The sequence below is a fragment of the Pristis pectinata genome, chromosome 6, assembly GCF_009764475.1.
Source record: "Pristis pectinata isolate sPriPec2 chromosome 6, sPriPec2.1.pri, whole genome shotgun sequence".
In the NCBI taxonomy this organism is placed as follows: Eukaryota; Metazoa; Chordata; class Chondrichthyes; order Rhinopristiformes; family Pristidae; genus Pristis; species Pristis pectinata.
Genome location: NC_067410.1, coordinates 115,596,634 through 115,611,137, shown reverse-complemented (window position 1 = coordinate 115,611,137; position 14,504 = coordinate 115,596,634). Strand labels below are relative to the sequence as shown.

At 43.0% G+C, this 14,504-nt stretch overlaps 1 protein-coding gene across 1 annotated transcript in view; it reads left to right on the top strand.

Annotated features, from left to right (window-relative positions):
• lrrc31 (leucine rich repeat containing 31) overlaps window positions 1–14,504 on the top strand; it is a 54,914-nt gene that overhangs the window by 12,774 nt on the left and 27,636 nt on the right. Inside the window, exons 3-5 of the mRNA XM_052018471.1 lie at window positions 2,360–2,527; window positions 2,754–2,921; window positions 7,884–8,051. Of these exons, the coding sequence (XP_051874431.1) occupies window positions 2,360–2,527; window positions 2,754–2,921; window positions 7,884–8,051 (504 nt within the window). The remainder of the gene's footprint in view (window positions 1–2,359; window positions 2,528–2,753; window positions 2,922–7,883; window positions 8,052–14,504) is intronic.

The window sequence follows — 14,504 nt, the reverse complement described above, 5'->3', positions numbered from 1 at the left end:
AGGAGTTATGATCACTGTTTCCCAAGTGTTCACCCACGGAAAGGTTAGTTACTTGGCCAGGCTCATTCCCTAGTACAAGATCCAGTATAGCCTCCCCTCTGTTGGACTATCCACATACTGCTTCAAGAAATCCTTTTGGACACACAAAACAAATTCTGCCCCATGATGTCCCCACTCTTGCAATAGATGCCCTGTCAAACACCTCCACCTTGTCTACATCTGTTGCCACTTTCAAAGAATTATGTACTTGTACCCCTAGCTCTCTCTGTTCTACAATGCTCTCCAGGGCCCTGCCATTTACTGTGCCAGTCCAGACTGGTTTAACTTCCCAAAATGCAACACTTCGCACTTGTCCAAGTTAAATTCCATCTGCCATTCCTTGGCCCACTTACCCAGTTGTTCTAGATCCTGTTGTAATCTTAAGTAACCTTCTTCACTGTCCACTATACCATCAATTTTGGTGTCACCTGCAAATTTACTAACCATGCCAACTCTGTTCTGTTCCAAGTTGTTAATATGGATGTTAACAAGAGTAGCACCAACACCAATCCCTGTGGCTCACTGCTGGTCTCAGGCCTCCCAATCTGAAAAACAACCCTCCACTACCACCCTCTGACATCACCAAGCCAATTTTGACCCAGTTGGCTTGCTTACCCTGGATCCCATGTGATGTAGCCTTCCAGACTAGCCTACTATACAGAACCTTGTCAAAGGCCTTGCTAACATCCATGTAGACAATGACCACTGCCCTGCCCTCATTAATCCCCTAATGGGCATTGTGGTCATTGCCACTGTGGTTTCCTCCCATCCTTCTCTCAAAATCCGAGGAAACAACCCATCTGGTCCTCTTTGAGTCAGCCAATTTTTCTAATATATCCCATTTTATCAATTTCTAAAATAAGTAGTCTCGTGTCTCTTCTATTATTAGAGACATGAGACTGCAGATGCCATAATCTGGAGGAGCAAACAATCTGCTGGAGGAACTAGGTATTGGTATTGGTTTATTATTGTCACTTGTACCAAGGTACAGTGAAAAGCTTGTCTTACAAAATGATCATACAGGTCAATTCATTACACAGTGCAGTTATATTGAGTCAGTACAGAGGGCATTGATGTAGTACAGCTAACAACAATAACAATAGAGTAAAGTGTCACAGCTACAGAGAAAGTGCAGTGCGATAAGGTGCGAGGTCACAACAAGGTAGATCATGAGGTCAGAGTCCATCTCATTGTATAAGGGAACCATTCAATAGTCTTACCACAGTGGGGTAGAAGCTGTCCTTAAGTCTGGTGGTACGTGCTTTCAGGCTCCTTTATCTTCTACCCGATGGAAGAGGAGAGAAGGGAGAATGTCCTGGGTGGGTGGGGTCTTTGATTATGCGGGCTGCTTCACCAAGACAGTGAGAGGTAAAGACAGAGTCCAAGGAGGGGAGGCTGGTGTCCGTAATGTGCTGGGCTGTGTCCACAACTCTCTGCAGTTTCTTGCGGTCCTGGGCAGAGCAGTTGCCGTACCAAGCCATGATACATCCAGATAGGATGCTTTCTATGGTGCATTTGTAAAAGTTGGTGAGAGTCAAAGGGGACAAACCAAATTTCTTTAGCCTCCTGAGGAAGTAGAGGCACTGGTGAGCTTTCTTGGCCATGGCTTCTACGTGATTTGACCAGGACAGGCTGTTGGTGATGTTCACTCCCAGGAACTTGAAACTCTCAACCCTCTCGACCTCAGCACCATTGATGTAGATAGGTGCATGTACACTGCCTCCTTTCCTGAAGTCAATGACCAGCTCTTTTGTTTTATTGACATTGAGGGAAAGGTTGTTGACATGACACCATTCCACTAAGCTCTCTATCTCCTTCCTGTACTCCAACTCATCGCTGTTTAAGATATGGCCTACAACGGTGGTATCATCTGCAAACTTGTAGATGGAGTTAGAGCGGAATCTGGCCACACAGTCATGAATGTATAGGGAGTAGAGTAGTGGGTTGAGCAGCCTCTTTGGAGGAAAAGAATTGTTGATTTTTCAGGTCATATTCCTGCATCAGAACTTTCATTATTTTACTGGAGCTCTATTATTCATTTGGAAACACCTTCTTCCTTGTGAAGCCAGATGCAAAGTGCTCGTTTGTATCTTTGCACTCCCTTCAGCATCCATGTGAAAGTTCCCACTCTTGTCCTTAATAGGCCCTAACATCACCCACCAACATTATCCAAATGGGAGCATTTGTTAGAGTGTGACTCTTGTAGTCATATACTTTCAGCCTGCTCATGCTTGAGATTGAGATGGTCCTGGTTGTATTGCTAACACTACATAGTTGAACCATATCTTACAGTAATTGGCAGTCAATTGGTTTTTCACAGCTGCTCTACTGCCCAATTTGCCAACCTTGGAGGAGCTGGACTTGTCATGGAATGAGTTAATTGGTGGAGCTCTGAAACTGCTGACCAGTCATCTGCAACATACACCTCAGCTGAGGGTGCTTGAGCTGGCTAGTTGTGGTCTCTCTGGTCTGGACATTTCCTCACTGGGTAGGTGCACTTAGTTGACAAGTTTTTTGCAAATTTGTATTACAGACTTTTGGGTGAAGCTTGAAGGTGCAGTTTTCTTTCCAGTTTCTCCATGTGTTAAAACATTGTCTGTTCAATAATGTCTGAACCCTCACCTGATTAGTGACAAAAAGATAATAAATACTATTTCTAATGCAAATGTTTACAGGGAATTAAACAGAAGGATAATTGTGGAATTACATTGCAGGTGACTCTCTCCAGCTTCTGGTCAACATTGAAAAGATCGATTTATCCTGGAATAGTGACTTGGGAGGGAACCTTTCTCTCTTTTCTCAGAAACTCCAGCCATGCTCTACACTGAAGATTCTAAAGCTAGTTGATTGTAATCTAACAAGAGAAGATGGAATTGCCTTGGGTAATAATTGCTTATCACAGCTTAGGTACTCTGTTTTAAAATTTTTATCTTGTAAGTGTGTGACTTAAAGGTTATGTTTTCTGTCAAAGCAAGCAGAGTATGATTTTTTTTTTATTTTGAAGTTCCTTAGAGGGAAGTAATTCAAATTTAAGGATGTTTTTATTCACTTGGGGCATTTATTTACTGCCATGCTTATTTGCCTTTCAACTGTGGCTCACTAGGCCATTTCAGAATCAGTTTAAAGTTCAAGATCAGAATCAAATTCAGATTTATTATCATTGACTTAGATGACATGAAATTTGTTTTTTTGTGGCAGCAGTACAGTGCAAAGACATAAGATTACTGTAAATTACAAAAATAAATGGTGCAAAAAAACGAGGAATAATGAGGTAGTGTTCATGGGTTCATGGACCATTAAGAAATCTGATGATGGAGGGGAAGAAGCTGAACCTGAATTGTTGAGTGTGGACCTTCAGGCTCCTGTACCATCTTCTTTGATGGTAGTAATGAGAAGACGGCATGTTCTGAATGGCGAGGGACCTTAGTGATAGATGTTGCCTTCTTGAGGCACCACCTCTTGAAGATGTCCTCGATGGTGGGGAGTGTTGTGCCTGTTGAGCACACAGTTGACCATATACAGGAGATATGATTAGTATGTTGCAGATATAACTAGTAGTGGTGTGGACAGTGAGGGGAGACCTTGGTTGTAAAATATTAATGATTTGGTAGAATTATGAGAGGCATAGATAGGGTAGATAGTCTTTTCCCTGGGGTGGAAATGTCAATTACTAGAGGACATGGCTTTAAGGTGAGGGAGAGAAAGTTTAAAGGAGATTTATGGCAATTTTTTAACAAAGAGGTAGGTGCCTCGAACGCGCTACCAGGAGAAGTGGCAAAGCAGATAGTTTCAAGTTAATTATGGATAAGAATCAGTCTGGTCCTCGAGTTGGGAGTTCAAAATTGGAGAAAGGCCAATGTTGTGGAAATGAGAAAGGTTAGTTTGTATTGGCATCTTGATTGGCACAGACATCATGGGCCAAAGGACCTGTTCCTGTGCTGTACTGTTCTATGTAACATCAGCAATTTTTGCTCCAATTACTGTTCAATTCATTGCCACTCCTCTTCCAATAATGTTCAGATTATACTTGTCTCCTCCCTGATGGGATTTCCATCTGTCTCATTTACCTTGTTCAGCCTTAGTGATTTCTGCTCCTCTTCTTGCCTTTGATGTGTTGACAGAATTTGCTTTCATAGCCACATCTCTACTCTTACCAAATGTGTCATTTTCCAACTTATTCAATGTAGATTCCAAATAAAGTGGCATCCTTCAATATCTGGGTCCACCAAAGATCATAGGTATGTTCAAACTATCAACGTTTCTTGAATTACTGCTTCCTTGCCTTCTGAGAACAATGCTCATGCCATATGTCGACTCTTGTATGCTCTTTCGCTTCTGCAGTGGTACTGACTTGCTCTAAAAGTTGTCATGGTCTGCAGTTTCACTTTATCTTTGGCCACATTCTGTGCCTCAAAACCTCTTCTTTCAAACAATATAAAACTTAAATGACGCTTCAATTCTATAATCCCTCTAAATCTCTCCTCTGTTTCAAACAGCGGTGGTGGTATATGGAGCAAGCTGTCAGAGGAAGTGGTTGAGGTGGGTACAATTACAATGTTTAAAAGGCGTTTGGATAGGTACATGGATAGGAAAATGTTTAAAAGGGAAATGGGTGAAATGCAGGCAAATGGGAATGCTCAGGTAGGCAACTTGGTTGGCACGGACGTTGGGCTGAAGAGCCTGTTTCCATGCTGTATAGCTCCGATTCTGTGGCTCTGAGCTCTATAACAGTACAAGTCACTGGTGAAATTATGGTATTGTGTGTAGTTCTGGTCACCCATCTATAGGAAGGATACCATTTAGCTGGAAAGGGTGCAGAAAAGATTCATGAGGATGTTATCAGGACAGGAAGGCTTGAGTTATAAGGAGAGGTTGGATAGGCAGGGACTGTTTTCCCTGGAGTATAGGAGGCTGATGGATGACCTTATAGGGGTATATAAATTAATTGAGGGGCACCAATAAGGTCAATGGTCATAGTCTTTTTCCCAGGGTAGAGGAGTCTTAAAATAGAGGGCACAGGCTTGAGGAGAGAAGGGAAAGTTGTAAAAGGGACACGAGGGGCAACTTCTTCAAATAAAGAGTGGTGGGTATATGGAATGAGCTGCCAGAGGACATGGTAGAGGCAGGTACAATTGCAATGTTTAAAAGGCATTTAGACATGGATAGGAAAGGTTTAGAGGGATATGGGCCAAATGTAGGCAAATGGGAATAGCTCAGGTAGGCAGCTTGGTTGGCATGGACGAGTTGGGCTGAAGGGCCTTTTCTCGTGTTGTCGTACTTTTTTCTGACCCAGTTGTCATCCCAGTCCCACTCCTTGCTCGTGTTTTCATTATCCCAATCTTCTGACAAGGGCAATGGAGGTGGTGTTTGGTGAACTGACTTCTGACCTCTACCTCTTAGAACATAGAAACATAGAAACTCTTCACCTGAATATTTCTCTTGAACCTCTTTCTGGATCTTGACTTCACATTTGAACATGGGTTATTGTCTCCCAGACAGATGGTGATGCACAGGGCAGGCACAGTAGTGTAGTGGTTAGCGTAACACTATTACAGTGCCAGCGACCCAGGTTCAATTCCCACCACTGTCTGTGAGGAGTTTGTATGTTCTCCCCGTGTCTGCGTGGATTTCCTCCGGGTGCTCTGGTTTCCTCCCACATTGCAAAGACGTACGGGTTAGGAAGTTGTGGGCGTGCTATGTTGCGCCAGAAGCGTGGCGACACTTGTGGGCTGCCCCCAGAACACTCTACACAGAAAGATGCATTTCACTGTGTGTTTTGATGTATATGTGACTAATAAAGATATTTTCTCTTACTTAATTTCCTGTAGTGTTCTCCCCTCCATAACCTCCAGCCTCAGTACCCCAACCATGCAGAGCCAAGGTCCACAAGCAGGACAATCCTGGTAGACACATTGTTTCAGTCTGTCCCTGCCCAGCAAAACTTGGCTACTTACTGCCAAGACAATCCTTTTGCTCCTTTTCCAGTCTTTCCCCACATGCATGGAGTTTAATCTGGCCAAGTGTGAGGTGTTGCACTTTGGGAGGTCAAATGTAAGGGGAAAGTATACAGTTAATGACAGGACCCTTAACAGCACTGATGTACAGAGGAACCTTGGGGTCCAAGTTCATAACTCCCTGAAAGTGGCCATGCAAGTAGTTTGGGTAATAAAAAAAGGCTTGATGCATGCTTGCCTTCATTTGTTGGGGCATTGAGTAAAATGGTCAGGAAGTAATGTTGCAGCTGTATGAAACTTTGATTAGGCCACACTTGGAGTATTGTGTGCAATTCTGGTCACTCCATTATAGGAAGGATGTGGAGGCTTTGGAAAGGGTGCAGTATAGGTTTACCAGGATGCTGCCTAGATTAGAGAGTATGAGCTATCAGGAAAGGTTGGACAAACTTGGGTTGTTTTCTCTGGAGCTTTGGAGGCTGAGGGGAGACCTGGTAGAAATTTATAAAATTATGAGAGGGTAGATGGTCAGAATCATCTTCACAGGGTAGAAGTGTCAAGTACTAGAGGACATGCATTTAAGATTAGAGGGGGAGAGTGTTTTTACAGAGAGAGTGGTAGGTGCCTGGAATGGGCTGCCTAGAGTAGTGGTTTAAGCATACTGTATATAATTGTGGCTTTTAAGAGGCTGTTACACAGACACATGAATATGGAGGGATATGGATCATCTGCAGGCATCAGAGACTTGGTTTAATTTGGCATCGTGTTTAGCACAGACATCGCGGGCCCAAGGGCTTTTTCCTGTGCTGTACTGCTTCATGTTCTATATTGTATCTGTGCACGTTTCAGTCCTTCTTAAACCCCCTTTTTCAATTTTACTGACAACTGTATTGATGCTACTTCTCCCACTTGTACAGAATTCACATTGCATTATGCAAAGAATCTGCTGCAGGAACTCAGTGAGTCAAGCAGCATCTGTGAGAGGGAAGGAATTGTCGACATTTTGTGGCAAAACCCTGCTTCAATCAGCAATTCCTTTCCCCTTCCAGATGCCTCTTGACCTGCTGAGTTCCTCCAGCAGATTGTTTCTTGCTCTAGATTGCAGCATCTGCAGTGTCTCGTGTCTGTGTAGTAATAATTAGTCTTTGATGTCTTCTAAGGTAATGCGTAGTAAATGTAATATCTAGTTATTTACTCTGAAGCTCTCCTCCTCACTGACAGCCGCATGGATTTTTATTTTAATCATCTGTTGGCTACTTTATCATGCTCAAGAGTAATACTGAGATATTATGGACATGGACTTAGTGGACGTCATAAATAGAAGCTGCTGTACATCATTTGCCACCTCATGTCGGCTTCATCATTCAATAAGATCATGGCTGAATTTTTTATACAGTATATTATTATTACCTCAGCACCACTTTTCTCCACTAACCCGATGTCCCTTGTTTCCTCCTTGTGTCAATCTGGAGAGACAAGAGACTGGAGATGCTGCAATCTGGAGCAAAAAAAAGTTCATCTGGAAGGATCTTGACCCAAAACATCGACTGTCCTTTTTGCTCCACAGATGCTGCCTGACCCACTGAGTTCCTCCAGTGATTAGTTTTTTGATCCATCAATCTCTCTTGAAAACTTCTAGCCACTGAACCTCCATAGTCACCTTCTGTCGAGAATTCCAAAGATTCATTAACCTCTGTGAAGACATTTTATTTCTAAACTAGTATTCTGAGACTGTGATCCTTGGTTCTAGACACTTTTCTGCAAGATCTTGTAATTCAAGTAACAACCACCACCATTGTTTAGTTAAAGTTGGCAAAATATTATACTTGGAACTGTGTAATCAATGTACCCTTAGCACTAACTTTTTTAAAAATTTTCTATTCTATTTTGAAGGGAAGGCTTTATCTGTCACCACAAATTTGGAGATTCTGGACCTCTCCATGAATAAAAGTGTTGGATGTGGTTTAGCAACTTTATTTCAGGAGCTGAGGCATGTTCCACATCTGCAAGTGTTAAAATTGTACAACTGTGGCTTAACGCAAGATAGTATCCAAGACTTGGGTAAGTTCTCTACTGTGGTCTGAGGTCACGTCATTTCTTCTATGGTTTTTCTTTATTCTCTATACCCTTGGGTTCTGTTGCCTTTTTCTATTTCTTTTTCCCTCATTCACTCGCTCATCTGAAAAGATAACTCTGAGTTAGGTTAACTGTTGCAGTTGGTCTGGTGAAGATATTTTCGTAGTGCTGTTGAGGAGAGAGTTTATATTAAAACCCAGTGACAATAAATGTATAGCAATACATTTGCAGAATAATGAATGTCAACATCCGCAAGTTGCCCTTCAAGTCATTCACATGTGCCTTTGTTTTTTTTCTAGATAGGTTTAGTTGGGGGAGTGAGGCAGGGGCTGATGTTAAACAACCTTTGGTACACAACTGTCAATGCTAGAGAGTGTATGTTGAGTGATTGATGGACTATCAGAATCAGATTTATTTTCTCTGACTTACATGACGTAAAGTTTGCTGTTTTGTGGCAGCAATACAGTGCAAAGACATAAAAATCTATAAATTACAAAAATAAATAGTGCAAAGAAAAATGGAATAATGAGGTAGCATTCGTGGATAGTTCAGAAATCTGATAGCAGAGGACAAGAAGCTGTTCCTGAATTGTTGAGTTTGGGTCTACAGGCTCCTGTACCTGTATGAATGGTATGCAAGACAAGTTTTTCACTGTACCTCGGTACGAGTGACAATAATAAACCAATTCCAATACCTCCGTGATGGTAGTAACGTGAAGAGGGCATGTCCCAGATGGTGAGAGTCCTGCCTTCTTGAGGCACTGACTCTTGAAGATGTCCTTGATGGTGGGGAGGGTTGTGCCTGTGATGGAGCTGGGTGAGTATACAACCCTCTGCACTCTCTTGTGATCCTGTGCATGATCCCAAGCCCCTGTACCAGGAGCTCAGACCAATGCTCTCCACTGTACATCAATAGAAATTTCCAAGAGTCTTTGGTGACATACCAAATCCCCTCAAACTCCTAACAAAGTTGAGCCGCTGGCATGCCTTCTTCATGATTGCATCAATGTGTTGGCCCCAGGATAGATCCTCTGAGATGTTGACACCCAGGAACTTGAAGCTGCTCACCATTTCCACCGCTGACCCCTCAATAAGGACTGGTGTGTGTTCTCCTGACTTCCCTTCCTGAATTCCACAATCAATTCCTTGATCTTGCTGCTGTTGAGTGCGAGTTTGCTGCAACACCACTCAACCACCTGATCTATCTCACTCCTGTAAGCCTCCTCATCACCATCTGAGATTCTACTGACAACAGTGGTGTCATCAGTGAATTTGTAGATGGAGTATGAGCTGTGCTCAAGCACACGGTCATGAGTGTAGTGAGAGTAGAACATCCTCGAGGTGCACCTGTGTTGATCGTCAGTGAGGAGGAGATGTTATTGCCAATCTGCCAGTCAAGATCCCATGTGATCTAATAGAACCAAAGAACACTACAGCACAGAAAACAGGACATTCAGCCCTTCTAGTCTTGTGGAAACATTATTCCTAGTCCCATTTACCTCCACCCAGTCCATAACCCTCCAGACCTCTCCTGTCCATGTATTTATCCAATTTATTCTTAAAACTTAAGAGTGAGCCCGCATTTACTATATCAGATAGCAGCCCGTTCCACAATCCCACTACTCTTTGAGTGGAAAAGTTCCTCCTAAACCTTTCCTCTTACACCCTAAAGCCATGTCCTCTTGTACTTATCTCTCCTAATCTAGGTGGAAAGAGCCTACTCGTATTAACTCTGTCTATACCTCTCATAATTTTGTAAACCTCTATCAAATCTCCCCTCATTCTTCTACGCTCCAAGGAATAAAGTCCTAACCTGTTCAACCTTTCCCTGTAACTCAACTCCTGAAGACCTGGCAACATTCTAGTAAATCTCCTCTGCACTCTTTCAATCTTACTGATATCCTTCCTTATAGTTAGGTGACCAGAACTGCACACAATACTCCAAATTTGGCCTCACCAATGTCTTATACAACCTCACCATAACATCCCAATTCCTGTACTCAATACTTTGATTTATGAATGCCAGGATGCCAAGAGCATTTTTACAACCCTGTCTACCTGTGATGCCACTTTCAGGGAATTATGTATCTGAACTCCCAGATCCCTTTGTTCCTCTGCGCTCCTCAGTGTCCTACCATTTACTGTGTATGTCCTACCTTGATTTGTCCTTCCAAAATGCAACACCTCACACTTGTCTGCATTAAATTCCATCTGCCATTTTCTGGCCCATTCTTCCAGTTGGTTCAGATCCCTCTGCAAGCTTTGAAAGCCTTCCTCACTGTCCACTACACCTCCAATCTTAGTGTCATCACCAAACTTGCTGATTCAATTTACCACATTATCATCTGGATCATTGATATAGACAACAAACAACAATGGCCCCAGCACAGATCCCTGAGGCACACCACTCGTCACAGGCCTCCAGTCTGAGAAACAATCATCCACTACCGCACTGTCTTCTCCCACCCAGCCAATTTCGAATCCAGTTTACAACCTTTCCATGAATACCTAGTGTCTGAACCTTCTGAACTAACCTCCCATGTGGGACCTTGTTAAAGGCCTTACTGAAGTCCATGTAGACAACATCCACAGCTTTTCTTTCATCTACTTTCGTGGTAACCTCCTCAGAGAAACTCTACAAGATTCGTTAACCACGATCTACCACGCACAAAGCCCTGCTGACTATCCTTAATCAGCCCTTGGCTGTCCAAATACTTATATATCCAATCTCTCAGAACACCTTCCAATAGTTTACCTACTACTGATGTCAGGCTCACCGGCCTGTAATTATCTGGTTTACTTTTCGAGCCTTTTTTAAACAACAGAACAATCTGAGCTACCCTCCAGTCCTCTGGCACTGCACCTGTTGCTAAGGACATTTTAAATATATCTGCCAGGGCCCCTCCAATTTATACACAGTCTCTCTCAATGTCCGAGGAAATATTTTGTCAGGCCTGGGGGATTTATCTACCTTTATTCACTGTAAGGCAGCAAGCACCTCCTCTTCTTTAATCTCTATATGTTCCATGACACTATTGCCTGTTTCCCTTCCTTCCATATCTACTGTGCCGGTTTCCTGAGTAAATACTGATGCAGAAAAACTTCTTACGATCTCCCCCATCTCCTGAGGCTCCACACATAAATAACCACTTTGATCTTCTAGGAGACCAATTTTGTCCCTTACTATCCTTTTACTCTTAATATACTTGTAGAAACCCTTCGGGTTTACCTTCACATTATCTGCCAAAGCAACCTCATGTTTTCTTTTTGCCTTCCTGATTTCCTTTTTTTTAGTATTTTCTTCCATTTTCTATACTCTTCAAGTACCTCATTTGTTCCTAGTTGCCTATACCTGCTATACACCTCTCTCTTTCTTAACCAGGTTGCCAATATCCCTTGAAAACCAAGGTTCCCTATGCTTGTTAATTTTGCCTTTAATTCTGGCAGGAACATGACTCTCAAAATTTCGCCTTTGAAGGCCTTCCACTTACTGAAACACATCCTTACCAGAAAACAACTTATCTCAATCCGCTCTTCCTAGATCCTTCCTCATTTCCACAAAATTGGCCTTTCTCCAATTTAGAGCCTCAACCCGAGGACCAGACCTGTCCTTATCCATAATTAACTTGAAACTATGGTCACTGGACCCAAAATGCTCACCCACATATACTTCTGTCACCTGACCTGTCTGGTTCCCTAATAGGAGATCATTTATTGCATTCTCTCTCGTTGGCACCTCTATATATTGATTTAGAAAACTTTCCTGAACATATTTGACAAATTCCAAGCCATCCAGCCCTTTCACAGTGTGGGAATCCCAGTCAATATGTGGAAAGTTAAAATCCCCTACTATTACAACTTTCTGTTTCTTACATCGGTCTGCTATCTCACTACAGATTTGTTCTTCCAATTCTCTCTGACTATTGGGTGGTCTATAATGCAACCCTATTTGTGTGGCCTCATCTTTCCTGTTCCTCAGCTCCACCCATATGGCCTCTGTAGACGAGCCCTCCAGGCTTTCCTGTCTACGCACAGCTGTGATACTTTCCCTGACTAGTAATGCCACTCCTCCCCCTTTCATGCCTCCCCATCACATCTGGAACAACGGAACCCCGGAACATTAAGCTGCCAGTCCTGCCCCTCCTGCAACCAAGTCTCATTAATAGCAATAATGTCGTAATCCCACGTGTCTATCCACGCCCTAAGCTCATCTGCTTTACCTACAATACTCTTGCATTGAAATAGATGCACCTGAGAACATTTCTATCACGTGCAAACCTTTGATTTCTGTCGATACCTGCAGTCCTCGCATGACCTTTTTCCTCCTCCACCTCACTATCTGCTCTAACACTCTGGTTCTCCTCCCCCTGCAAATCTAGTTCTTCTGGATTGGCTTTTCATGTTAGACCTTTTCAAAGGCCTTGCTAAAGTCCATGATGATGATGTCTATCATACTGCCCTTGACAACTTTCTTGGTCACCTCTTCAAAAAAAAAGCTCAATCAAATTTGTGAGGCCCAATTTCCCATGCACAAACCATGCTGACTATTCTTAATCAGTGCTTGCCTTTCCAAATGCAGGTAGCTCCTCTCTCTCAAAATCCCCTCCAGTAACTTTCCTACCACTGATGTCAGGCTCACCTGGTTTGACCTTGCAGCCCTTCTTAAATGCACAACATTCACCACCTTCCAGTCTTCTGGTACCTTGTCCATGGATAATGATCATACAAATATCTCTGCCGGGGCATCAGCAATTTTTTTCCTTACATTCTATATCATTAAAAGCAAGGAACCCTTACTTTGACCTGAAGGTCTCCATTGTGCATAGTCCTTCAAGCACCAACACTCCTGTCAATGATTATACTTTACTTTTTTGCCTTTGAGCAATTTTTAAATTCAATTTGCCACATTCCTTTGGATCCTATGTTCTTTTACTTTCATAACCAATGTGGCATGTGTGAATTTGACAGAAGACTTGCCAAATTTACATGGACAGCATCACTTGTGCTGCCCCCTCATTAACTCTCATTGTTACTACAATATATGGACTTCACTAAGGTGCTTGACGAGGTTCCCCATGTTAGGCTCATCCAGAAAGTCATGAGGCATGGGATCCATGGAGACTTGGTTGAGTGGATTTGGAATTGGCTTGCCCACAGAAGGCAGAGGGTGGTCGTAGATGAATAATATTCTGCCTGTTCAGCAGGGATCTGTTCTGGTTTTCATAAATGACATGGATGAGGAAATGGCGGGGGTGGGGGGGAATAGGTTAGTAAGTTTGCAAATGACACACAGGTTGGAGGGGTTGTGGATAGTATAGAAGGTTGACATTGGTTATAACAGGATATAGACAGGATGCTGAGCTGGGCGGAGAAGTGGCAGATGGAGTTCAATCCAGAAAAGTGTGAAGTGACACACTTTGGAAGAATTAACATGAAGGGGGAGAACAAGGTTAATGACAGGATTCTGAGCAGGGTGGAGGAACAGAGGGATCTTGGGGTCCATGTCCATAGATTCCTCAAAGTTGCCGCGCTGGGGCTTTTCTCTTTGGAGCAACGCAGGATGAGGGGCGACTTGATAGAGGTGTATAAGATCATGAGGGGCATAGATAGAGTGGACAGTCAGCACCTGTTCCCCAGGGCAGCAATGGCCAATACCAGAGGACATCCATTTAAGGTTAGAGGAGGAATGTTCAGGGGAGATGTCAGAGGTAGGTTCTCTACACAGAGTGGTGGGTGCCTGGAATGCACTGCCAGGGGTGGTGGTAGAGGCTGATACAATCAGGACATTTAAAAGGCTGTTAGATAGGCACATGGAAGTAAGTAAAATGGAGGGTTATGGGCTGTGCAGGAGGGAAGAATTAGATTGATCATGGAATAGGTGTTCGTATGGTTTGGCACAACATGGTGGGCTGAAGGGCCCGTGCTGCACTGTTTTGTGTTCTAAAACTTTCATAATCTGCTTTCCAATTGTTTGGAAATCCAGTGGTCCAGCATTTGGGTGACAGGCTGCTGCTTCCTGTGTTCCCAACAAACTGGAAAATTTATTATACCACCGTGTAACCTCTTTTATTTAAAAAAAGGAATAGAAAGTATGTTAAGGTATTAATAGGAAAACATCTAATCACTTGGATAATCCACTGGTTCAACACCAACAAAATCCTGCATCTGCTGAATTAACAGTTTGAATAGCTCAAAAAATTTGCATTGGACAAGAGGACGCTCAGGATCCTCCTTTTGGACTGTTTGGAAGTTCTGCAAAGTAGTCACCCAGTCTGTCTGGGGTCTCCTGTGCATCAAATCAATACACTAAGGTGGAAATACAAATAGTGCTTCACCTGTAAGGAGGGTCCCTGCAGGTGTGAAGGGAACAGGTAAAAGGGTAGGGTATTGTATGTAGTACTACGAGCTGCTTAGGTGGGCATTGCTGGAGATGGAAGAG